Genomic DNA, 26,854 nt, shown 5'->3' on the forward strand with positions numbered 1-26,854 from the left:
ATTCTTTTTATAGCTGAAACCTGTTTGCTGGCTAATTAATTTTGCTGCTATAACACAACTTGCAGTGTAGACTTATCCTAGTCAGAGCTGTCTATAATGTACATTTTCCAGTTCAGCATCATAGTTTTAAGATACCCCAGCTATCTGAAAAATAGCATGATCACTGTGAAGGTAGTCTTTGAGATAACTATTATGGAAGGCTCTTTTACCCTTACGAATTTTCTGTTTGCAATAATTCCATCTACTTCTTTAACTAGTTGTGGTAGAAATTATCTCATTATAGCAAATAGAAATCAGATAGCTTTTAAATAGGAATTGAAAATTTGCAACTCTGCTGGATGTGCCTTGTTAAGTTAATGGGAAAGTTATGCTTGTAAGAGCTAAAAGTTTACTTAATGTGTCACAGAAAAGATCTGGTATACCTTAGTTTTACTTTGAATGTTCACTTTCCCGCATGTAAACTCACACATACTTAGTTGCATTGCTTTTACATGCATATACATGTACATGCACACACATATTCCTATACATATGCAGTTAATATTGGCTTTTAGAATAAGGGAAGCTTAAGAAAATCAAATTCCTTTGATACAAGCATTTGTGCAATTCACACAGAAGTGGAAGTAACTATTTTATATATATTTACATTATTCTTTATATTTCTTTTGGAGTCTTAGCAGAATATATGAAGCTAAAAGATTTTGACTCATTGCTTCTTTTTGCAGACAGATTGAATGTCTGAATGATTCAGGGACATTTTTTGATGTAATAGCTTCTTGTTTTTCAGCAGTGAGAATACAGATTTTTTGCTCCAGACAGTTTATGGTGACTATTGTCTAATTTCTGTGCTTCTGCCATTTAATTTCAAGATTTTAATTTTTTTTCCCTGTCTGATCAGCTTAGTGATTTGAGGTGTCCTAACCTTCTGTTCTGTTTTAAATCCTTTCATTATGGCATAACCTATTATTGTAAACTCAAACGTACTTCAAACTTCTGACTTCCATATTCATAGCTCTTTTTCTTCATCTCAGAGAAATTAGATTCTCCATTTGTAAAAGGCAGGAGGGCTTTGGTCACTTGCTATCACTTTCACAGATTTGCTGTTGACTGGAAAAATGCACAAAAAGCTACTTAAGAGCTCAGTTGTTTTTATAATTTTAACATAAATATGCAGCACAGAATTTATTCGATACACGTTATGTATCTTTTGGATTCCTGCTCTTCAGCAGGAGGTTTTATTAAAACATATATATATATATATATATAAAATCTCTTTAATATACCGGTGGGGATTTTTTTTTTTATTAGAGAAAATATGTGTGACTTTGTGTGATATATGTGACATCCATTTATAAATGGATGCTTGTTTTACTTAAATGATTGTTTCCAAGGTTAAGAGAAGAGACAAGAATTAAACAGCAGAAGAGGGAAGACAGCCAGCAGGTTTTTTACTAATGTGTTACTGTATTGCTTTACTGTAACTGAAGGACACAAACTTACCACTTTTTTTTTTTTTTTTTTTCAATTATTGTGGTTTAGTTTTTTGGGGGCTATCTTTCAGCCAGTTTGGGTGACAACACCAAAGAATATAGGAAGTTTGAAAGGATCCCTGATGTGTTACTTTAAAGCAGCAATAAACACTGCAAATGATTATTCACTGGGTGATATTTGCAGCTATTAATTTTCAAGACTTTCCTTCCTTGTTTATGCAGTTGTGTAATTGCGACTAGCATGCAAGCAGGTGTCAGAAGAGTACTTGCTGACCAAACATTTGTATAATTCTGAGATTTGTGCTGTCCTGGACAGCTCCTAGTAAATTACAAGCACTTGTTCAAGTATTGCCAAATATATGTGACTGAGCCCTGTTTCATAAAGATTTTCAAAATAAGTGGAACAAAATGAAAGCAGGTAAGCAACATGGAAATAGAGGAGCTATATTAGATATTTATCCCTTGTTAACAGATTACTTGAAAAGAGGAAAATTAAGATCAAGATTCTTGTCAAGCTGAGCATGATGAAATGGTTAGTGAGCAGTCAGTGGGATTATGGATGAGACTTGGTGAACCTTCAAGATACCTCATCTGTATGAAAGGAGGTTTGATATTGCAAACTGATTTTCTCCTTTTTTTTTTTAATTGAAGATCAGAAAGCAGGGATTGAGCTATCTCTCAATACAGAATCTTGAACTGTAGAGCTCTCTGTAAGCAAAGCAGCTAATGGCTAAATATTTTTTACCATAATCATTATTGTTTGAAAGAAAACAGAGAAAACTTTAAAGTGCAAATGAACATTGTATCTAAGCAAAAGGAAGAAGATGCATAACCTAAAGCTACTGAGAGGAATGATTACTGTCCATGTAGTTCATTTGGGTGTCCAGCTACATAATTTTTGAATGTTTTCATTTCCAAATTTTTTTTCCTGCACTGCAGCAAAATCAGCATAAAATGGCTATGCCAAAAATGTTTGAATTCCTAAATCAGCATCACAACATTTTAAAGCTTTAAATATTACTTAGTTTTGATAATGGAACTAGATGTACTTACATGTTCATATATAAAGTCTACGTATGTGCAGTAAACTGGATTTTCCACTGTTACTGTGAAAATATTAATAGAATTGGTAAAATGGGGATCTCATAGATGATCACCTTCTTGGCTTGCTATATTTGTCCAGCTGTTCAAAATTCAAACTTATGGAGCACTGTGTACTTATCACACCTAAAGACCCATTTTTTTTATTCCTCTCAAGAACATCTTTCTTTACCTACTGTGTGTGATCACCTGTTTAACATAAGCTAGGTATATAAAACACAGTTATTGATGCCTGAAGATTTTATTACTCAAAGTTGCCTCTGTGTTGATGGCTGTCAACTGAAAAATCCATGAAAGAAATCACCCACTTCTTTTGTTCTGCATTTTGTGATTGTGCTATCACATGATGCTGTACCTATATGGTATAGGAGGTAAGCATTGCTTTAAAATTTTAGTGGGCTGGAATTAAGTTTTGTGTAAATATGGTAACCATTATGTTCCAGATAGTTCAAAGATATTTCAAAGATCCTTTCCTTTCAAATCAGTGAGATGATTTAGTATTATACTAGACAGAGTGCTCGTATTACATTTTATTTTGGTGTAGATCTTTTGTCAGGTGTCTCATCATGCCATCAAAGAACCTTTCAAGTAGTTATGAAACAATGTGAGTGATATCCACAGTATTTTAAGGGATGGATATTCTGAGTATGTTGTAGTGATTTTTTGCAGGGTATTTTTTTCCTTATTTGTTTGGTTTTTTTATATATATGCATATTTTTTTTACCCCTAAGTGCAGGCATTCTGGCTTGTTTATATCAAACAGTCTGGGGAAGAAATGTTGATAGAAATGTGCCCTGGGAGTGGAAAGTGGTTAAGATAGTAGGTGACCCTTAGTTCTTGAGTGAATTTGTTCCAGTCTTAAGCTGGTCCTCTAAAAGCTGTCTTCCACTCTATCAAATTTATTGCGGAAATTTCCACTATGCTTAGGTTTATGCAGCTGAGCTGAACTGACACTTTCCTCTGCTGACCCCTAGTCAGTGAAGTACTTTGAGTGGGAAGGTGTTAAACTTGTGTAGTTATTCTGTAGGGACCAGTTCAAAGAAGGAGTAATGATCATAGTGTACTTTTAGACATGTTTGGGAGCTTACCAACAGCTTACCTAATGTTTTTTTGATTAATGTTTTTACTGAGAATAGTAATATTTGTTAGAGGTCTGGGATTTTATTTAGATTTTTGTGTAGATGCTTTATACTATGAAAAATTGTAGTGCCTCATGCAAAAATGGATTTTTAAAATTTGCACAAAGCATTAAAGCAAGCCAAAATACTTAGTTTGAATTAAAACTTGATTCATTTCTTTTTCAAGCTTTAAAAAATTTAGAAAATTTAGAAAGTTTTAATTCTAGTTTGGTTTGTTTTTTTTTTTTTTGTCATTAGAAGGTGACGTATTTCATTTAGAGAATATAGAAATGGCAGGTGTCACTGGGGAAAAGTTATCCTAGAAATGTTTTTTATTGTGTTTCTGTGTCACTGATTTCTGTTTCATAGAAACTTTTTTATATCATTTAAGAGTTCTTAGGTACAGCTTCTGTTATGAATTTAAAATTTCCATGCTCCACTTAGGATTTGATTGGAATATCAGATTCCTGCATTGAATAATCGTGAGATCCTTCAAAAACTGAGAAAGATGGTGTTCCTAAATAGAACAAATAGAGTTTTATGGGTCTAGGTATTTAACTGTGAAGGATTTCACACTGGTGAACAAGACAGTCTAATATAGTGAGATTTTAAGAATGAGGGGATTGAATAATAAATTACCTAAATGAAAGTATATCAAGACTAACCTCACCAGTGTGAACAAAAAATGTTCTATGTTAATATTTTTAAAATTAGAGTAGCAGTAAACAATCTTCAAATTCAGCTTTCATTATAGGTGCTGGTGCTGTATTATACGTATAAACAGTAGTATTTATTTATTTTGTGGAAAGGTTATAAAGCACATGATTTTCTATATTGCAATTCCTTGGTAGATCTTTATTCTAAAATAATTGGGAATGTGAATGTATAATTCTCTGTAGCAGGTTGCAGCTTGTTAGGGAAGGCTTGGAGTGCAGCACTGGGAGCTGTTGGTGAATAATCTGAATTCTGTGTTTCTTAATTTGCAATGAAATTACTTCTTATCTAAACAGAAAGCTTCAGATTTTTCAAATATCTGCTAAATGTCAAATCTTGAGCAGCAAACCTGAAAAGGGAAAGACTCTCTATAAGCAAAGTAATAGTTTGTGGGTTTTGATAAAAAGTCTTATTACAGTGTTTGGTAAGTCAGTTGCTGAGGTGAGCTGCTGTGGAGCCAGCCTGGTCCGTGGCAGGTCTTGGCACACAGCGGGGCTTCCTGAGGCAGGGAAACACCAGGGCAGCAGAGCGACCTGCTAGGAGCCGGCAGCTCTTGCGGTAGGTGCTGACAAGGCCTGGGTGTTGCCAGAGGAACTGCGGCCACCTCCACACCTACACAAAGCAGCCTAGGGAGCACAAGCAACCCAGGCGTGGTGCGGCAGTTAGCGCCAAAGGGCGTGCAGGAAGGGCATCGTCACCCCACCAGCTCAAAAGGTGAGTTCAGTTGGTGGTCATCACCCTCCCAGAAGGAGCTTAGCTATGGCATCCACCCGGCAGAAAGCTATGTCCTCTGCACTCACCAGAACTGATGTCGCTACCCAGAAAGAGCTCCCATGAAAACATGCAGCCATCCAGGTTTCAGGCTTGCATGGCATGCCAGAGCCTTTCATTGGTAAGGGATGGCAGTAGTGAGAACAGCTGCGTGAGGCGAGACCAAGTAGATGATCTGCTCAGCCTGGTGGCAGAGCTATGAGAAGAAGTAGAAAGGTTAAGGAGCATCAGGGAGTCTGAGAAAGAGATAGACTGGTGGAACCATGCTCTTCCCTTCCTGAGACAGAAACAGGAACATCCACCAGAAAAAAACACAAGATCAGTGGGATCCTTTATCCTCCCCACACCAGGCAGAAAGCAGTAACTTAAAGGAAAGGAGTGAATGGAGGCAAGTCTACGCTCAGGGTGGCAGGCTAACGCTCTCCTTGCCCACCTCACCTTCCCAGGTGCCTCTGTACAATAGGAATGAGGCTCTGGATGTGGAAGGTCAGTCAGTTGATGATGTGGATGATGGTCCATCTATATCAGAGGTGTTGCCAGAGTCAGAAAGGCCTACCCCCAATATCAAGACCACCTCCATGAGGCAGAAAAGACAGGTTATAGTTGTAGATGACTCCCTTCTTAGAGGAACAGAGGGTCCAATATGCTGGACAGACCCTTGTCTTAAGAAGGTCTGCTGCCTCCCTGGGGCCCGGGTTAAAGACATCACTAGGAAATGTTCTAGCCTGGTATGGCCCTTGGGCTGTTACCCATTATTGCTCTTCCATTTGGGTGGCGATGAAGCCTCAACACGTAGTCCAAGGGCAATCAAAAGAGACTTCAGGGCCTTGGGGTGGTTGCTAAGGGAATCTGGAGCACAGGTAATTTTTTCCTCTATCCTTCCAGTGTGGGCAGCGATACTGTAAGAAACAGACGAAGCCAGTCTATTAATACATGGCTCCATGGCTAGTGTTACCACCAGAATTTTAGGTTTTCCAGTAATGGCATGGTCTGCATGGCACCAGGCCTGCTGGCACTGGATGGGATTCACCTTTCTGAAAGGGGGAAGAGGGTCTTTGCTCATGAGCTAACAGGGCTAATTTACAGAGCTTTAAACTAGACTTGAAGCAGGAAGAGGATAATATCAGGCTTGCCCGTGACAAGCCATGGGATGACATGCCAAGGTTAGAGGGACAGGGTGCTAGCAAGGGCCCTCAGCCTGTTGCTCTGAGACTTGCTAAGTACACTGGAGCACACTTCAAGTCTTGCGGAGATGAGCCAGGGGCTCATGAGGTAATAGAAGCCAACAGGGGAACAGCGATGAAATACCTCAGAGGAATTAAGGTTTGTTCTTCTAAAAAGGTGACATGGCTGATAGCCCAGATGAAGTACCTCTACACCAATACATGCAGCATGGGCAACAAACAAGAGGAGTTGGAAGCCACAGTGCTGCTAGAAAGCTATGACCTCGTTGCCATTACTGAAACTTGGTGGGACGAATCCCATGACTGGCGTGTGGCTGTTGATGGCTACAGGCTGTTCAGAAAGGACAGGCAAGGAAGGAGGGGCAGAGAGGCTGCCCTCTACATCAAGAAATTGATAGACTGTGGAGACCTGTCTCTGAAGAATAGCCACAAGCAGTTTGAAAGCTTAAGGGTAGGACTGAGCCAACAAAGGGATCCTTTCGTTGGTGTTTAATACAGGCCACCAGATCAATGGGAGCCTATTGATGAAGCCTTCTTACTCCAGCTGCAGGAGGCAGTGGGCTTTCAGGCTGTCATCCTGCTGGGGGACATCAACCACCCCAACATCTGCTGGAAAATTAGCACATCGAGCTGGAGGTGATCCAGGAGTGCCTTGAGGATAAATTCTTAAGCCGGGTAATAACCCTACCAGAGAGGATGCATTACTTGATCTGTTGGTCACCAACATAGGTGAGCTGATCAGAGACATCAAGATTGGAGGCAGCCTGGGCTGCAGTGATCATGCACTGGTGGAGTTTGCAGTCCTGAGGGAAATGGGGCAGGTGAAGAGTGAAGTCAGGACCCTGAATTTTAGGAAAGCAAACTTCCAGCTGTTCAAGGAGTGAGTCAACAGGACCCCCTGGGAAACTGCCCTCAGGGACAAGGGAGCAGAACAGAGCTGGCAGATCTTTAAGGGCACTTTCCATAGAGCACAAGAGCCCTCGATCCCCAGGTTGTAAGAAATCAGGAAAGGAGGGCAAGAGATCGGCATGGCTGAGTTGAGACCTGCTAGTCAAACTAAAGGGCAAGAAGGAAATGCACAGGCAGTGGAAGCAGGACAGGTATCCTGGGAAGAGTGTAGGGATGTTGGCCCAGTTGTGTAGGGATGAGGTCAGGAAGACCAAGGGGTGGCTGGAGCTGAACTTGACAAGGGATGCAAAGAATAATAAGAAGGGCTTCTATAGGTTTGGCAGCCAGGAAAGGAAGGTGAAAGACAGTGTAAACTGATAACAGTGGGCAAGGAGAAGGCTGAGGTTCTTGACAGTTTTGTGCCTTAGTCTTCACTGGCAATCTCTCTTCCAACACCTATTGAGTGGATGGACTGCAAGGCAGGGACTGGGGGAGCAAAGTCCCTCCCTAAGAGCAGATCAGGTTCAAGACGACCTGCCAAGCCACTCTCCATGATATTTGAAAAGTCATGGCAGTCAGGTGAAGTCCCTGGTGACTGGAAAAAGGGAAACATTGCACCCATTTTTAAGAGTGGAAATGAGGACCCTGGGAACTACCAACCTGTCAGCCTCACCTCTGCGCAAGGGAAGGTCATGGAACAGATCCTCCTGGAGGACTGGGAGGTGATTTGAGAGCCAGCATGGCTTCACCAAGGGCAAGTCGTGGCTGACCAATAAGTGGCCTTCTGTGACAGAGGGACTACACCAGCGGACAAGGGAAGAGCTACTGATGTCATCTGTCCGGACTTCTGTAAGGCCTTTGACATGGTCACCCACAACATCCTCCTCTCTAAATTGGAGAAATACGGATTCGATAGATGGACTGTTTTGTGGATAAGGAATTGGCTAGGTGGTTGCATCCAGAGAGTAGTGGTCAACAGCTCAATGTCCAGATGGAGATCACTGACAAGTGGTGTCTGTCAGGGGTCCATACTGGGACCAGTACTGTTTAATATCCTCATCAATGACATGGTGGGATCAAGTACACCCTCAGCAAGTTTGCAGATGACACCAAGCTGAGTGGTGCGGTTGACATGCCTGAGGGATGGGATGCCATTCAGAAGGACCCGGACAAGCTTGAGAAGTGGACCCATGTGAACATCATGAGGTTCACCAAGGCCAAGTGCGAGGTCCTGCACCTGGGTTGGGATAACCCCTGGTATCAATACAGGCTTAGAGCTTTAGGCTTAGATGAAGCAAAATTACCTGGTAAAACAGCTCCTTTGTGGCCAACTTGTAATGGCATGAAGTCCATATGAATCTCTGAGCTTTGTGCTGGTTCTGAGTGTTGCTTTCATGGGCTGTTTAGTCTCTCTGTGCCATTTGGTTTGATCTCTGTGGAAGCCTTCAGCCAGCCAGGAGAAAACCTCAGATTCACATCTGCACTGGCATATAGACTGGATTGAATGCAGGACACACTATCTAGACCAGGAAAAAAAATCCTTCCATGCTTCTGTTTTTTCCCCATGCTCCTGTTCTTCTTTTTCTACTTTTCTACTTCTATTTTAGTGGGATTTGATGTAGTATTTCAAAGTTGTTGTCACTAAAAGAATGTGAAAAGCAATTTTTTTGACTCCTAAATATTTTCAAGATCTCAAAAAACATTCTTGCCTGAAATTGACACAAGTTGAAACCCTAAAGAATAAATTGATAATTTGAACTAACTTCCTATCAGCAAGATCAAAATCTTTATCTTAGTAATTTTGAAATTATTTATTTAAATTTTGAGCCTTGTTTTTTAGCTTTTTTAATACAAAGTAATGTTTCAATAGACAGTGTAACTTTTCAGTACAGAGAAAAGATTACAAAATAGTAAAAGAAAATTTAGCTATATAAAAACTTTAAATTGTTGATGTTAAAGAGCATTGCTGCTATAAAACTATGAAGTATAAATGGACTATAAGCAAATTTAGGCTTTATAGGACTAGGAGATTTCTACCCATCTACTTAGTGAAGTTCCTGAACAGTCTTCCAATGGGAATAAAGTGTGCTGACAGGCCCAGTGATGTTATGCTAGAGCTCATACAGTTTGTGAAAGTAATCCTGTCATACTGATTGCTTCTCAGAATGAAGGACTGAGCTCAAAAACTTTGGAAGTTGCTTTCCATCCTGTCTTTAATTCAGAACATAATTAAAACTGACCCTTCCTGTAGTTTTAGTTTTGTTTGTAAAATAGCCACTGAAAAACATTGTTTAGGTTTTTCTAGAGCATTTGTACCGCTCTGAATTGCTGAACAAATTGTCAACTACTCCTTGAATCTGCCTGCTTTCCGTACACAGAATCCAATGTAGTTTTACTGGCAATGACTACTTTTTGCTTTTCAGCCTTCATTTAAATGAGAAACCAAATTGTAGTGTAGGAGGTTGACAATTACCATTCAACTTCTTGGTGATTATTTTTAATAAAAGGAATGTTGGAGTCCTAGATACAGTGCAATTTTAATGAAATAATGAGCTTCCTGACTACAGTAGACTGAGCTTTGTCTGATTTCTGCAGTGATGAATTGACCATGTCAAACACTGCAATCTAGCCTAGTGAAATATTTTACTATGAAAGTTTAATTTTCATTCTTTATTTATGAAAGCAGTAGTACTGTCACAATGTGTTATCATACAAGTGCCATTTTGTGTGATTTATTTTGATAAGTGTCACTTGTTGATATGTTTAGTGATTTTTGACTCATATTTAAAGCCAAAACCTCTAAGTGTTCTGAAATATAATGAGTCTGCCATTATTGTTTTTTCTTAAATAAACACATAACACATTTGCAGTTGTATCTCATCTCAAAAGCTGCAGTGGTAGTTTGTTAGATATGGCAGGGCAAAAGAGTTTTACCCTGCTTTTTGTGAAATCTTTTCTGGAGAGACATCATACTTAGTAAAAGCAAGTATAAAATTTTTAAAATTTTGTGTAGCTTTTCTGAAGAATCTATGAAAATGCTTGTTCTCTAGGAAACTATTAATTCGTGCTCATTTGTGACTGAAGAATATACAGCACATTGCTTCTTTACAGCAAGAATTGCCTTATAGGAGGAATCATCTGTATTTGCAATTCAGCAAATTAAAGGTGTAATATATACAGCTGAGTGAGATTAAAAATGAGTATTTAGTAGTCTTATGAGAGGGAAGTTTAGTTAGGTTCATATTATAAAGGAAATATTTCAAGCCAGTGATAAAAAAAAAGTGGAAATTGTAACAAAACTGACATATATGCACTACATTTTGTTTATTTCAATATCAGTTTTTCGGTTTAGCAATAATAATAAAATGACTAAAAATGATCAGTAAGAAACCTAAAAGGCTGTAATTCACTTTTGATACAATTGTATATTTAATGTACGCTATTAAAAATTCAGTAGACATTTTGCTCTATTAGGGAAAACAGGATTTTTTAAAGATTCTCAAATCCCTGTTGCTTATATCCTTAGACCTTCATGGCTACGTGCATTGGGTGTAAGTGTCAAGATCTTGCTAGTGCTGGGGCTGCAGGGGAACCCAGTGAGAAAAGGCCAGGCGTTGCCCTGTGTGGGACACAGCTGGGTCCAGCCAGCTCCATTGGACCCACCAGAGGACACAGCTGCACCCATCAGCCAGGCTGGTGGTGCCTCTGGGAGAACAGATTTGGGAAAGAGGAAAAAACAATGCACAGCAGCTGTGAGAGAGAGGAGAGAGGGGGGAAAAAAAAAAGAAACAACACTGCAGACACCAAGGTTGGAGGAGGAGGTGGGGAAGGAGGTGCTCCTGGTGCTAGAGCAGAGATTATCCTGCAGCCTGTGGAGAAGACCATGGTGAAGCAGGTTGTCCTCCTGCAGTCCATGGAGAACTACGCCAGAACAGATATCCATACTGCAATCCATGGAGGACCCCATGCCAGAGCAGGTGGATATGCCCTGAGGAAGCTGCAGCTCATGGAGAGCCCGTGCAGGAGCAGGCTCCTGCAGGAACTGCTGACTGTGGAGAGGAGCTCATAGTGTAGCAGGTTTTCTGCCAGTTATTGTGGCCTGTGGGTGACCCATGCTGGTGCAGTCTCTTTCTGAAGAGAAAGGAAAAGAGGAGGGCTTTTTCTGAAGCCTGTGGAAAGATCAAACCTCACTGGAGCAGTTAATGAAAGATTGTATCCCGTGGGAGAGACCCTATGCTGGAGAAGAGGAACGGTGTGAGGAGGAAGGAGCAGCAGCGGCAGAGAGAAGCTGTTATGGATTCACCTTCACACCCCAATTCCCTATCCCCCTGCACTGCTTGGTGGGTGAGAGGAGGTACTGGAGTCAGGAGTGAAGAAGTGAAGTTGAGCCTGGGAAGAAGAGGGGCATGGGGGGGAGGTGTTTTTAGTTTTGTCTTTGTTTCTTACCATCCTACACTATTTTTATTTTCTCCAAGTGAAGTCTGTTTTGCCCATGACAGTGAGTGACTTCCCTGTCTTCACCTTGACCCACAAACTTTTCTATCTTGTTTTCTTCTCTGTCCTTTCGAGGAGGTGGGATGAGAGAGCAGCTGGGTGGATTTCTGGCAGCTAGGCAAAGTCAACCCACCACACTGCGATGTACCTCCTGTAGTCAGCATGAATTACTTAAGGCACCAGTAAACTACCATACACTTTTTGTGAGAAGGGAGTTTTCAAAACATAAATTCAGCAGTAATTTGATTTTTTAGCTATATGTTTTGAAATTGGAAGATCAGATTCCTGACTTGCTTATATGCTTCCTGTGACTTTCTTTTTTCTTACATTTCTTTCACTCTCTTGAAAGCTGGTATCATTGTGCTATTTTGTATCTTCAGACTGAATACAAAGCTAAAGATAAAGCATTATTATAATTCATTAGTTCATATATGTCAATTTATGCATAAATTATTATTATTCTAATAAATGGAGATTGTTGTTTGCAAATATTTCACTTTCGCACAGTGAAGTTTTCCCAGATTTGTAAGGTTCTTGCAATCCTTAAAATTCCACCCATAAATAAAAAAGGGAGAACCTTCTATGTGTAACATAAAACATTTAATAACAAAACTATAAAAAAAATACAGACATCAGTCAAGCTAGTCTGAAGGAGAACCCCACAAAAGGTGCATGAGCATCAGTTCCTCAGCACAGACTATATTGCTTTATAGTTCAGCTCCTGTTGCCTCTTACTGTTTCACTGTAATCATCTGACCCACTGAAGATAGACTCTATTCAAAACTTCTTAGTGCTAAAAAAAAAAAGGACTTAAAGTCATAATTTGAAACTGAAATATGCAGTGAGGTAAACTGTGATGCCAAGCAGCAGTCACATTCAGCCTATTACTCTGACAAAATATCTCTTCTGATATGTGAAGTACAATTATGGTACAAACTTATTGTCACCGGATAAGTACGCAGTTCTGTGTTTGAGATGTCTGTGCAACTCGCAGAAATCTTCAAAACCTTGATGGTACTTAATAAGTGTAATTAGGTAGAATAATAGCCGTGTTGCCTTTGCTGGGAATCAAAACAATGGTTGTTAGGAATTGCATGCCTTTTGTCTAGAAAAATAAACTATCCTTAATGATATAAAACATTACTGGATGCAGCTGGAATTCTCAAAAATGCAAACCTGACAGTCCCTCATAGCCAGCCAGGAAGTAGAATGTGATGTGTGGTACGGCTCTCTTGGGTTTACAAGAATTGTTGCAGAATGATTCGAAAACACTTCTCTATTTTTTGATCATCTGCATGGTAATGCTAAAATCTTCGATGTTCTTGCCACATTCATGCTGCTTCCTTCTGTTGTATGAAATCCTGAACTTGAGCATCCTTCAACTTTCTTGTTTTTGCCATGGAATTGAATATGCAGTCTGTAGAGATAATGCAGAAGAATTTTTCAGCTTCAACAATCTGTGCAACCTATCTTACTGAATTATGAGGGAAAAGTATTATAACTGTAGATAATTTTTGTACTTCAGAGATTATAATTCCCCAAGAGAATTACCATGTCATGCAGCTTCAATTAACAGATGAAGACAAAAGGCTTAATTGACTTCTGTACAGCTGGGGCTGCTGACTGGTGACTTTCTTGAAACTCAGCTGATAGATTTGCAAAGTGTTCTTTATTCCTTTTTTTTAAAAAATATATTTTTTACTTATTAAGAAAAATAGGATTTGCTCATTGTTCTTTTTTTCAAATAAAACATTCAGTTTGATGTAGACTACATTTCCTGTAGTGGACCAGCATTTTAATAATGGATACAGAACTGTGTTTCATACTTCATTATTACAGTGCAGTCCGTGGAATTTCCTTATTTGTACAGTGTTAGCATTTTTTACATAATTGTTAATTGTTTATATTTGTGAAGGAGACCAACAGAATAGAAGGAAAACAAGTAGGAAAATAATAGTATCAAATAAGAAAGAAAGAACACACCATGGGTAAAACATAGAACAGATATCAATATTGGTGTCACTGAGAAAACTGACACTACTTATAGAGCGTTCACCTTCAAAATGCCACACGAAATATACCTTGTAACACTCCGCCCTGTAAGCATTACCAAAATTATTCTGAAAAAGTTATTTTGAAGGAATATTTTACTAACAATTTGGTCTTTCTTCAGTAAGGAATAATCTTTTTAAATTTTGACCTCAAGAGAGATCAGATTCTTAGCTTGCAGGCCTCTTCATGATGAGCATACCAGACATGCACACCCTGGGTAAGCTCAAAATACCAAAAAACTAGGTGGATATGAAGTGAGCACACTGCTAAAAGACCTTTGTCAGAATCATATTTCGTCTATAGAGTTTAAAAGCCTGGATGAGTACTAGCATTAACCCATCATTAGGAATCCCAGATATTGAAGAATAGAGTCCAGATGTTCTCTATGAAAGGCTTAGCTGCCATGTCCTGAGGGGGGGAGGCATAAAGGACAATTACTCATTTAAACTTCTATTAATTTCTTATACTTTTGGTATTACAGCACGAATAAGGACTCCAGCCAAAATGACACAAGGGCAGCAGGAAACTTCACATGACAGAGCCAGAAAAGTCTTGCAGAACCAAGTTACAATGACCTGCGTCCCACAATGCAGGCACTCACAGCTGGATCATGGAGAGTAGAAGTTGCTAGTCAATTCCTGAATATATAGCATAATCATCAGTTCTAAATGTTGCTTATCCATGTTTTTATAGCATTTTAAAGATGAATGCTTTCAATATTGAATTTCAGTTACTCAATTTCAATATTTCTTTTTCATTATTTTCACTATTTATTCAGTATTTATACGTTCTATGTTTTATTCATGGCACCTTTTTGTTTTCTTGCCTTTTTTTAATTTCTGTTCTGTTTGTTTGTTTGTTGATATCTTCCATTCACCCTATATTGCATTTATTCTTCTTGCACAGTCTCATATCTTCTTGTCTCTTCTCTTTCAGAGTTGCCCAGTCCCTATTTATGCGGATAGTACAAATGTACTATCTAAAATTTGTAGGAGCCCTGGTCTTTCAAACAATGGCATTTAGCACTTCAGGGATCATGAACCCCTTTATATATGGTTTATATTCCATTCACACACTTATTGAATTTTTCTTGTGCTGTTGTTCCTAACAGTTGCCATTGAGCTTTTTTTCCAAAACTGTCCATAGTGAAATGTTTCCTTTATTTTAAGAAGCTTTTGAATTTCATACTTGTGGTAAGAAAATAAAAAGGTAGATCAGTTTTTCAAACCATCAAATATAGCCATCCTTTAAAAAGAGATTATAAATATTGATGGATAAATTTTGCTTTTGTTCTTTATCACAGTGTTATTGAAAATATAACTCTCTTTTAGCTCTGTTACAGTGGGTTAATTAGGGACTTGGGCATGACGTCAAAATCACTGATAATAAAAACTACTTCATTTAATAAATCTGAGATCTCTTAAGCCACAGGGATTTCATGTCCTATGAGGTGCTACATTAGCATTAGTTTAGAGTGGAATTAAGATATCGTTTTTAAAGGTAGGACCATGAGAAAATACCATTGGATATCTCTAAGAATTGTGTGTCTATGTAAGTTAAATATATTTCATACATTTTATAATGATAAAGCAGAAAAATCCTCTGTTTTGGCCTATTGCACAAATTGTTAGGAACAACTTTGCTAGTATCTGGCCATCCAAATGTGAAAAATAAAATTAAATTATGGGGGGACACAAAGGTGCAAAAGTCTGCTTTCCTCAAATTCACATTGCAAGTCAGCAGCATACACTTCAAATCAATGAAGAGCCAATTTTGCGTAACACTGCTTCTCAAACTGGAGCACATTCATGTAGGGGAATAATTTGCATTATATCAGGGATCTGTTGTGTCGGTATCACCTTATGGTGTGTCTAATACTTAATGCCTCTTGCAAATTATAACTTACAGTAGGTATATCTTCTCTTTCATCTTTTGGAGGGAAGAAAAAGAGAAGGGGAGGAATCAGTATGGGAGCAGGAAGGGAGTTTTGCTAGAATAGCTTGTCATAGGGTGGGAAATAAGACCTCTAGTGTCCCAGGGATGACTAGAATAAGTGTATCGTAGCTCTGATCCTGAAATCAGAGCTGAAGTAGCTGCCTCTAAAATAGAAGAAAGCATATCAAATTTGTTTGAGTTCAAGCTAATAACCCAACGAAAGCAGTCTATAAATTAGGACTTGGGTATTGGCATCTATCTATGACTGTAAGTAAGGTCCAGTTGCCTCATTCTCAGACCTTTCTGCCCCAAGTTTTTTGTGGACTTTTCTGTAACAGTATCTAGCTGCATCCTGGAAAGCAAATCTCCCTTCCCTGGGCTGGGTGTTATACTGCTATTACCTAATAATAGCAGGAGCAGAGGACTGAACCCAATCTTCGTAAGAAAGCTAGGGAAGTAAGTATTATAGATGTTACTGCAGGGACACATCCAGGATTCGCAAACCTAATCTGCAGGAAACATTGTAAAACGGAGAACTGTCCTCCCTCTAACATAAACACTTGAAGCTCCCTTCACTGTAGCAACTAGAGTGTTCTCACTCCAGTGCCTCTTCTTTGGTGGCATGCTGGCTGCGGCACTGTTGCTCCTCTGAGGAGGCCATCCTGTCCTTTTCTGTTTAGTGTCCTGTACCAACCTCTGCTGACTCGTCTCAGTTCTTTTGGTGAGGTGCAGTTTCTTGGCCCTTTCCCTTTGCTCCTCAGGTAGTGAACCTAAGGTAAGTATCAGCTTACCTTGTTCTGTTGTGTGCCTACTTGCTGGTATGCTTGCCAGTAGGAGGAAATGCCCTAACCCTAGCAGAGTTGAAGCATTTACAGCTCTCGAATACAACTTAGAACCTCACTCTCTCAAGGAGGGGTGGCACAATGATTCTCTGCCTAAGCTAGACAACCTTCCCTGTTTTTGCCTGGCCAGGCCAAGCTAAATGCTACACCAGATCAACAGGTAGAAGTAATTTAATATTTTCCCCTTATTGATACTCTAAGCAGTCCTGAAAAGAAAAAAGCCTCTTTCTTTTCCAAGCACCAACCCTTGAATTGACACATCTTATTGTTTGTACCTGTATGAATATGTAGCTATTATGTATATGGGTGGACTTGTTGGTTGCCATGGAATGCTAAGATATTTCTCTATCTTTGCAAAGCACAAGTGAAGGTTTTCTGGATTACTACTCATAAGTGCTTTAGGTATTAATTGCTTTAGATGGAAATAATAGCATGTAGTGTTCTTTCATTGTTGTATATCCTCCTAAGAGGAGTATGGAGGAATTATCTTGGTTATACTGAGGAACAATACAAATTCATATTCCATAACTAGCAGTCTTGATGTACTCCTAAACACACTATAGAGACAGCAATTCTTGTAGAACAAAAGTAGAAATATGTGAAGTATCCCTGTTAGCTATGTCCCAGACAGTTACAGCCAAACTAACGTAACAGAACTTACCACATGGTTGTGTAAGTGTAGTAAAACCCAACACAAGCTTCATTTCTTTCTAATGAATGAAAGGATTTGTGAAGTACTAAACATCTTTGGGGACAAAAATATTCACTGACTTGGGTGTTGTGAATTTTTTTCCTCTTCTTGGGTATGCAAAAAAGAGCATGGCTGAACCTGACGCAGACATTTTTCTTTTCTAGAGCATTATACCACATGCCACAGAAAATCCTGTCAAGAAGTAGGTTGTCCCAAGATAAAACACTGTAGGCCTTACCTATTTACTCGGCTGTTTCTGAACATTAGAAGTTTCTTATGTGGGTATCTGCACAGCTGCCTTTTTGAATTGTTGATGAGATCAAAGGCTAATTTTTAGATTTCATTTTATATTATGGAAGTAATTCTGATTATTGGGAAAATTTGTGTTTAAGCTTCTATAAATAAAATGAGCCTTGAATTGTCACAGATTGTGTCTAAACCTGAGAATAGGTGCATCCTTGCAAACTCAGTGTCCAAGTGTGCTCTGCATCTACTTGTCATCTGGAAGAAAACTGGACGTGCAGTGCCTCCCTTCCTCCTTTGTTTTGGAAGGACCTGCATGAACATGGACTATAGGAGGACTTGAACATCCTCTGTCCAGGCCCATGTACTAAATCACTGGGAAAACAGGGTCTAGGGTGAGTTGTCATGTGCTTTTTTCCCCCCAGAAATAGCTATAGTTGCCTTTAAAAATATAGTTATATTAATTCACTTCTACAATACTGCATTCTGTTTGAGTAAGCTGTGTCTGTCAATCAATGAATCATTCAGTTGCTCTCTGTGGAATAGAAAAATTACAGAATTTATATCTAGAAGAACTGATTGATTTACCAAATGTAGGAACTCTTTTATTCCCTTTTTTCATTTTCACTGGAGATTCACAGGGGCATTTTATTAGTCAAAGTTTGAAAGTATTTTTCTAGTATGGAAAAAAAATAGCTATGAAATTTGCATTCATTAATGAAGACAACAAATTAAGAGAGACATATGAAAACATAATAGTTACTTAAAATATTCTTGGTCTTGCTAAAGCAAAAGCAGAATGTTCCTTTTATTTCAGTGTTCTGTTCAAAGCATTCTGTTTTCACAAAAAGCTGTTTTGCTAGAAATTCACTGTGGCAGAAAACAGCATTATGCATTTGAGCAGCTGCACTGACTCACTATGTTAAAGATGGACACCTGGGGTCCCGCATTAGACTTGCAGAGAAGATGGAAATATTGCAGATGAAAACAGATAGGTAGAAAGTAGGTGAGTGTGCATTTTCAGATTTTCTAATTAACAGACTTCTGGTGATATGAGTAGGTGGCTCTTTACATTCTCTTGAGTTACTGGATAAAATGTAGAGATTCTTTTTGTTTCAGTGCACAGCTCTGTGGGGGCCTGAAAACTGAATTTTTACCTTAGAGGTCTTCCCGAAGACCTCTGGGGTTTGTACTGCTGAAAACAAACATCTGTAGGGAATGTGATGTAGTTATCCATTTTTATCTGATAATTTTGATCTTATCTTTCAATATCTTTCACTTTGTCCTAGCTTAAAGCACAGGTAACGTTATTCTTTACCATACTAATTGTTGTATTAATCATCAGTTATCATATTGTTTCTGCATACTGACAATCACTTGAAAGCAATGATTATGGTTGCTCTTGTTTGAAGCTCCACAGTTCAAACAAGCTTGTAGTGGTTTTCTGTGTGGATTTCTTTTTTAAATCTTTTATCCTGCTATGTGATTTAAAGCAAACACTGTGGCAAAATCAAGTGTTTCAGATTGTACATGCTGGTTACATGATGGTCTGAATAATTTGCCTTACAAACTAATAGTAAGTTAGTAGTGCTAAGGCAGTATCAGTATGAGCAAAAGAAACCTCATGAGATCTTAGCAGTGAAATAATATATATTGTGGTTGACACTCTGCCCTGATAAAGATCTTTGTGTTGTGCCAAACTCAAGTGTCCTGGGTTAAATTTCAGATGTGTTGGGTTAATTCCTTGGAAGACTCGTGTTGGAAAAGTCAGGAGACAATGCAGATGCACAAAGTCACGTTTCAGGACTCACAGTTCACATGCCTGCTATCCAGGCTATAACACTATCCAGACTGCTAAAAGGCAGCTGCTGCTTTGTTGCTTGTTGTAACATCCAGGCAGGGTACCTGTGCTGCGTACTTTGCCTGAGATGGAGCCAGTAAGCAACTGGGGACCTCTCTACTTCCTACTGTATCTTCCAAAAGTATTTGGTAAAACCTGTCTTTTCTTGAACAAATCCTCTTCTCCTACCAAGTGACCACTCTTGATTCCACTACAGTAGCGAGTGCCAAACTAAGTATGAAGAGTTACCTCATACTGAGTGAAAACTTAGTGGTGTGTAATTCAGTGCACTTCCTTCCTCATGCAGCTTGGAAAAAGAAGGATATAAGCACCCCAAAATGTGTTTAAAATCAATAGTGTTGATTACTTCCGATTTTTGCAGTGGGAAAGCCTTCTGTCTTAATTTCGGCTATAAAAATTATATACAGTTTTACTGGATATATTTGATATATGTTAGTTTTTCCTCATGTTTGCTGAATTGAAAAATCAGCAAAAATTAATGTGGAGAATGTATACCTAATCATAGAAAAGCAGTGTCATTTGTCTCCAGCATACAAGAGACAGAAGTAATGCCCAGCCACTGCATGATGAACCATATTTATTCTAAACTTGACATTTCTACAGTATTTAAATTTAAATGGCTTTAGTGAGAGCACCGAAACACATACTGTCTTCTTTTTGCTAATAGGAACCACGATAATCTCTTTATTACAACTTTTGAGTCTCTGTCCTTGGTCTGCTGGTAGTTAATACTGCAAAATCCACACAGCATGGGAAAACTATTAGACTTATGAACTAACTTGACCATGCATAGAAATTACCTAAATACTGAGAACAGACTGAGAACAGATTTTGTTAAATTATACTGAACTTTGCATAAACAAACACAGAGCATACATATCCTTTCCACCCCTGCCCCCTATTTTCTAACTACTGAGTGTTTCTTGTACCAAACAGGCTTTTATTGCTTGCTTTTGGTTACCATATGGTATACCAGTTTAAATGAGAATACTTGATTGGATATTTACAACTACTTTAGTAGTCTTGATGGTAGTCATTGAGTACACAGCTTCAATAAATTATCCTTTTATGTATTCTGTTATGCATCCTACCATCTTTTGGGGGGGTTTAGGGAGGATATTTGAAGGAAAGAATAGAAAGTCAGTTATGAAGAATGCAGAAAAATGCAATAAAGAATTTGCTCAAATTGATAACTTTCACAAAAAGGGTAGATAAAAGATTGCAGCACATACACAGTCATATTTACAATAGTTGTATTGACAAATAAGAAGACCATGTTGCTTATTTAAAAATATGGTCATGTAATATTGAAAAATATCACATATTTTGAATTAAAAAGTTCCTAGAGATGCTTTACTTAGGTCTTCACTTTTTTGTCAACCCATACTTGAGTGGTTTTTGTGTCTCTGACAGATTACAGAGGTCATTAAGTTAAAAGGAGATGATTACTGGTTTTCCTCATATTGCTGTTGATAGTTGATGGAAAAGTAATGGTCAAGAGGGGAGTCTTCAATGAAAGCAAAGATCCTCTCAAGGTTAAAAGGTGTTAGGTCTGTGCTCATAGATAGAGTGAAACAGATTCAGGTTGAGATGACTGCAGTTAATGTAAACAGTGGATTACAGATAAAAATTATCCAAGGAACATCTCTGGAAATGATCACAGCGAGCATCGTGACCTTAAATGTGTGCTTTCAAAAGTACATTAAACAAAATGAAAGAAGCTAACGAGTCTCTGGAACTCATTTGCAAAACTCCATCAGTTCAGTGTGCAAAGTGTACTGTAGTAAATATATATAAGTAGCTTGTGAGAATGCTCCCATTTCTTTTGTCCATTTTCAGTGCAATAAAACAAAGCTGATCAAACTGATGCAGACTAGTCCTACAAAGTCTCATAGAGTGGTTCATGATGGTTCATAGAGAGTCGTGATTTCTGGCAGTGAAAATGTAGTGACAGCCATGGTAGTAGAGGTTTACAAGAAGTCTCAACTGTTTTTGTGCAGCGCATCACTGTGATCCCAGAATGCATTTATTAGGAGTCCACAAAAATTTTCAGTGATTTTGTTCAACCCAGATGTTTGCCTGATTGCTGATATCTAAACTCATCACCACTTAGTTGTAATTTTTTTTTCAGCTCTAGATCACACAGTGCTTTATATCTAGTATCTCCAGGGCAAAAGGATGTAGAGGGAATTGACGAGAGTTTCCACTTTTACTGAGCATTTGCATCAAGGAATATAGGATTACTGTTTTAAAGAATGAATGAAGATGAATAGAATAAAATTTGTAAATATTTCACTTTAGGAGAAAATAACTTTTCCTTTCCTTTTTGATTGTTTGTGTTCTTAGCCTTTTTCTGACTTACTGATAAACATCTCTAAGAACCTATTGTGATCTTACACTATCTGTTTCTCCAGGCAAACTTCCTCAAAGCTTAAAAACTGGTTGTTAACTATAAGTAAAAGGTGAGTAAAGAAGTAAAATGAGTGAAGTAAAAAAAATGAGTATTTCTGAGTGAAGTGGTGAAAGCAATAAAACCTATACTTTGAATTCTAAATATAACAAAGATTCTGTGTCCTTTCCCTTTTTCAGATTCTTTGCTTTGTTCTGCTAGATATAGTTCTGTAAAAAGTTAAAACCCAACTGTTTTAAAGTGTGATTTACTAATGTGGCCTCCTCACCACTGAAGCTGCTATTTGTACTGAGGTTATAAATGAAAGGTGAACCATCCTTAAGCAGATTTATGTCTACCCCATCTGTGTGGTGTGGGGAAGTTACAGTTATGTCTATGGACTTGATGGATCTACAGGATTTCTCACGAATCAGAGAGGCTCTCTTCACTTTTGCTTCCAGTGATTTGTTTGTCTTTTCTGTGGGGGACAGATGCTCAGTGTTGCCTCCTGTGTGATCTCAGGCTATGGTGAGCTCTCTCAGAAGGGGACGGGATGCTGTCCTAAGGGTGCTGAGCCAAGTACACCATAGAGGAAGATTTGTACTGTGTAGGCCCCCACCAGACAGAAATCACATGGGTTTATTAGTCTTAATATAGCAAAGACCTGTGCAAATAAGTATATGAATTATTCACAGTTACCTAGAAAGCATAGATATCATGAGTGCCTCCATATCATTATATTAGCTGTACTGTACTGTGAGACTTCAGAGACCCAAATACCCATGTCATTCTTTCTCTGGTGCTGAGATGCTATGTTGTGTATAGCAAATCGACAATGTATGGGGTGGGACAATCTTTTGTGTGCTATCTCAGTTCCTGCATAAGCATTTAGAAATGTTTAGAGATCACGCACAAATTACTGGGTCACTAAAAGGGTATTTAGGAGTTAAAGCAATTAAATTATACTTTGAAATATTATACTTATCTGCTCCCATAATTCATCAAGATGCTTAGACGTATGAATGACATGTCCAAATCAGTGTCAGAAGTTCAGGTCAGATTATAGTTTAATAAATGGTTTAATTGAATTCTGGACAAGTTTTGAAAAATCTTTTCTATGGCAGGCAAGTTTTCAAAAATTCACCAATTACTTGGCAGTGCTGTATTAGCAAATTGTTGTTATATTTCTTTCAGGAAATACCAGCTATGGTCTTTTATATGACATGTCTTTAGATTGAGAAGTGTAATTCCTTCCTTCACCTGACTTTTATAATGTATTATGCCATTAAGACACAATGAAGCATCTTTTAATGGTCCATTAACACAAGAGTTGGATGCACTGTGTGGAGAGAAAGAATATCTTCCAGAAGTCTAACTAGTCAAAAAGAAGTTTTGAAAATCAGTATGGAAAGTCAAACTATATGCTAGGTGTTCTTCCTGTTCTGTGACTTTTAAAATGTGTACTTTTCTACATATTGTTGCTGATACAGTATTTGGTAGGGAACTTCAAAAAATTGCCTTTAAAATTAAATCTGTAGTTAGCAGTTTATTTCCCTGTGAATGAGTCCCACATTAAAGAAAAGGTTTGTGATACAAAGAACAGAAGAAAAGAAGCTCTCAAAATTATACCATGGACAACTGGGCCCACGGGCCCATAGGCCCATAGGCCAAGGCTTCATAATTTAATGAAGTTCTGTTTACAGTGAGAGATGATGCTTTTCAGAAAAGAAAAGCATGCAGCCATATGCCAGAGATGCTGAAAATGGTACTTTAAAATTGAACATAGTAGTTTGCATGCGAAATGGCTCCACTTAGACCAAATAGATGGGTCAGTCCTCACACTGGACAGGTAGAACAGGCTTTTAAAAATTTTCTTTTTGTAATAGGTTTTTATTGAACTGGGCATCACAGTGGAAGAGAGTACAGCTTGCCCTTCAGTAGCAGTCCTTGCTAAATACTAACACTAAATAAATCAATTACATGTCCATCAAGGATATGAAGCGTTTCCCACAGCAGGAAATTAGAAATTTAAAAATGTGAAAAATAAAGATGTGAGGAAAAGTCTAACCTCCTTCAAGCCTAATCACTGTGTCTGAAAAGCTGGATAAAGAGGAAGACATACTGGATAAATTAAAAATATAAAAACTAAACATAAAAATTTCCATATGAAGCAAAATTTGACTTGCATACAGGAAATAGCTGTACAAAACATAATCAAATGTTATCCATAGGTGTTAGTTCTGTTGAAAATAAGTAAGACACACATTTCTTTTTATTCAGATTCTCTTTGAAATGCATTGTTTCACTTTTCCGTTTGCTTTTAGAATAATATGTTACGTTCCAATAAGTAAATAGGATTCAAAACTTCTCTCTATATGGAATTAGAACTGATAGTGAAGAAACAATCAGTTATTACAGACCTTTTTAGTGTTTGGTCATTATTCTGATATAAAAGAATTCCTTGTTCTTGTGTAAATTTCTATACACTCCATGATTTGTGGTAAGATTCCCATATAAGCTTCTCACAGAAGTTTGACATGTACATGTCAGGTATATTTGGTCCTCATATGAGTTTCATACAGTACTAAGCTGCCTTTCTAGGTGTAGCTGTAGAGTGATCTAAGTTCAAAGCAGGAGGAGGAAACCTATCTCTGTTTAAGTTTGTCAGAATCACATTCTTAGGAGCCATTGGAATCTCAGGAACAAAATAAGTCATCTGACTGGCTGTAGATTACTCTGTCCTTTGAGCCATCTCCCTTGCTATGTCTTGGGCTCCAATCCATGGCAATAAGACACTTTGCATTAACTAAATACTTAATCTATTGTATTCTTCATCTTGGATGTGTATGGCATAATTTCTGAGGTATGTGAGGGGAATTATGCCTCATGTTTGAAAAATCTCTATAATCTGAGTCCTTAGGACAAAACAATTTAAATCTGCATGTGTTTAATGCAGTAATAAAAGCCAGTTTTTATTTTCTGAAAACTATGAAGATAAAATCAAAAGCAGTTAAAAACATCTGCTAGTTTAGCTAGTGTTGGGGTGTATGTTTTCTAATGAACAAAAAATGCATTGTGTGTGAAATTTAGCTTAACTGGTAATAATTTGTATAAAAAGGTGCACTGTCTTTCCCCTTTCCCTCCCCTTCATCCTCTCCTCTCATTCCTCTTTCCCCACTTTTCCTGCTTTCACCCCTTTTCTCTTTTTTCTTCCTTTTCTCCCCTTTTTTACTCACCTTTACCCCCGCCTTTTCCCCCTTCTCCCCTCTGCCGCCTTTTTCTCTCTCTTCCTCTGCTTTTTTCTATAAACATGAAAAATTCTCAGTCTCTTCCCATGTCTGAGCAAGATAAATGAACTAATTTAAAATATTTTCCATGCCTCATCTGTCCACTCCACAAGCTGTCAATGAGCTTGGGTTGGGAGCTTTCATGCCAATAGTCCACAGTGAGCAGTTGTATTATTTTGAAATAAGAATGTTGTTTCCATGGCAAACTTGGAATGCTTTGCAACTGTGCTGCAATCCACATACTTTTGGGTTTATGCAAGAAAGATGATACTTTATGAGATTGTTTTTTAAGCAAAAGGTCATTTGCCTACCTGCCTAAGATAAAGCCATCATATTGTTCTTTTTTTTTTTTTTTTTTAATCTTTTGAGGGAAAGCAACAGGGGGAAAAGATGGAGAAAAAAACCAACTCATTTTAAACATGTTATAATTTCAATTTTTGCTTCTGCATTTTTGATGACAACCATTTTAGCCAGTAAGTATATTAATAACCAGTATATTTCAATTTAGTGGGAGCAATGGTTTCACCGTTTTTGATAACAGCTAACTACTCCAAGACACTGCTTACCCTCTTCTGCAGTGGGATCAGATTATTCTAAATATTTACTTAGTGAAGTTAGTACAGGACTTAGAAATAAGTGAAACATTTAGAAATAACTTACTGTTTCTGAGATACCTCAATCTGATTCATTTTAGATTGTGGAATTTTTTAAACTTCTTGCACTTAATACATTTTAATATGTCTTAAAGAATGTCATAAGTTTTCTGTACTGCCTTATCACTTTTGCCTGTTCAAATGACACTATTTTCTGGTTAGGTATAATGTTAACATCAACTCTGCAAAAAAATAGATTTGGGCTTTTGGCTGAAAGCTTCAGAAATAATCTTTTCTTTGTAAGCTATGCAGTCCCCCAAGCTTTTCAGAACTGAAAAAAAACTTGCTGTGATGCAGAGCATGTTTAAATTCTGTGTGCCTTGACTCCTTCCTAAAATTTTAAAAAAACCCAACCAAACAACCAAAAACCAACCCCAAAACAAGCAAAAAATACCCCATACCCCTCCACCCTGGAATAGCCCTTGATTTCCAGTTATGACTTCTTCAGTTCTTTATATGCCATTCATAGCACCTGGAAATAGCATGACTCACATTTGCTTGATTTACTGTAGGGGTGCCAGGTAGTTCCTGGCCAGTGGCATAACCACGCTGAATGGTTTTAAATATCCTTCTTTTCTAATGGAGTATTCTGTCCACAATAGATTCCCTTCAACAGAGAACAACTTGACAAGCAGCTGTGTCCTCATTCAGTGTACTTCACAAGCACAATATTTTCCCTCCTAGGGGCAAAGTGCATTCACCTACATAATTGGCCATGATCCCTTCTTGCCCAGAGGACATATACTGAAGTCCATTCCCATTTTCTAATCTTCTAAGACAGAAAGCAGCACATTACTGTCATGCTAGTAGGTAAATGAAATTTTGGTATGTGTGCTTGTATTGTCAGAGGTTTCTGTTTGAGTTTTACAAGATTCTTTTTTCTAAACTTTTGAACATGGATGTCTTAAATGCTGTATGATTGGCTCTTTAGTAATTTTGTTTTCTTTGCATGTGTATGCAAATACCTTTTTAGTTTATTGGTATCACCTTACCAACTAGCCATTCTCAGAAGGATAGAGAGTTTATTGGATAAGATATGGTGGTAACTTTGTTTTGATAAAGACTGTCTTTGCATTTTTTCATTTCAGTAAATTGCTTGCAGGATATTGCTAAGAATATAATCCTTTTAATGCTGCATATC

The 26,854-nt window shown here is 38.0% G+C and overlaps 1 protein-coding gene across 9 annotated transcripts in view; it reads left to right on the forward strand.

Moving 5' to 3' along the window:
• Positions 1–26,854, forward strand: part of KDM4C (lysine demethylase 4C) — a 272,053-nt gene that overhangs the window by 203,835 nt on the left and 41,364 nt on the right. Inside the window, exon 18 of one of the 9 annotated variants that reach the window (XM_069777123.1) lies at positions 14,294–14,435. The exons of the other annotated variants lie outside the window; for them this stretch is intronic. Coding sequence (XP_069633224.1) covers positions 14,294–14,302 — 9 coding nt within the window. The 3' untranslated portion in view covers positions 14,303–14,435. Of the gene's footprint in view, positions 1–14,293; positions 14,436–26,854 lie in introns of those variants that run through there. 9 annotated transcript variants of the gene reach the window in all.

Source organism: Haliaeetus albicilla, chromosome Z, assembly GCF_947461875.1.
Source record: "Haliaeetus albicilla chromosome Z, bHalAlb1.1, whole genome shotgun sequence".
Taxonomy (NCBI): domain Eukaryota; kingdom Metazoa; phylum Chordata; class Aves; order Accipitriformes; family Accipitridae; genus Haliaeetus; species Haliaeetus albicilla.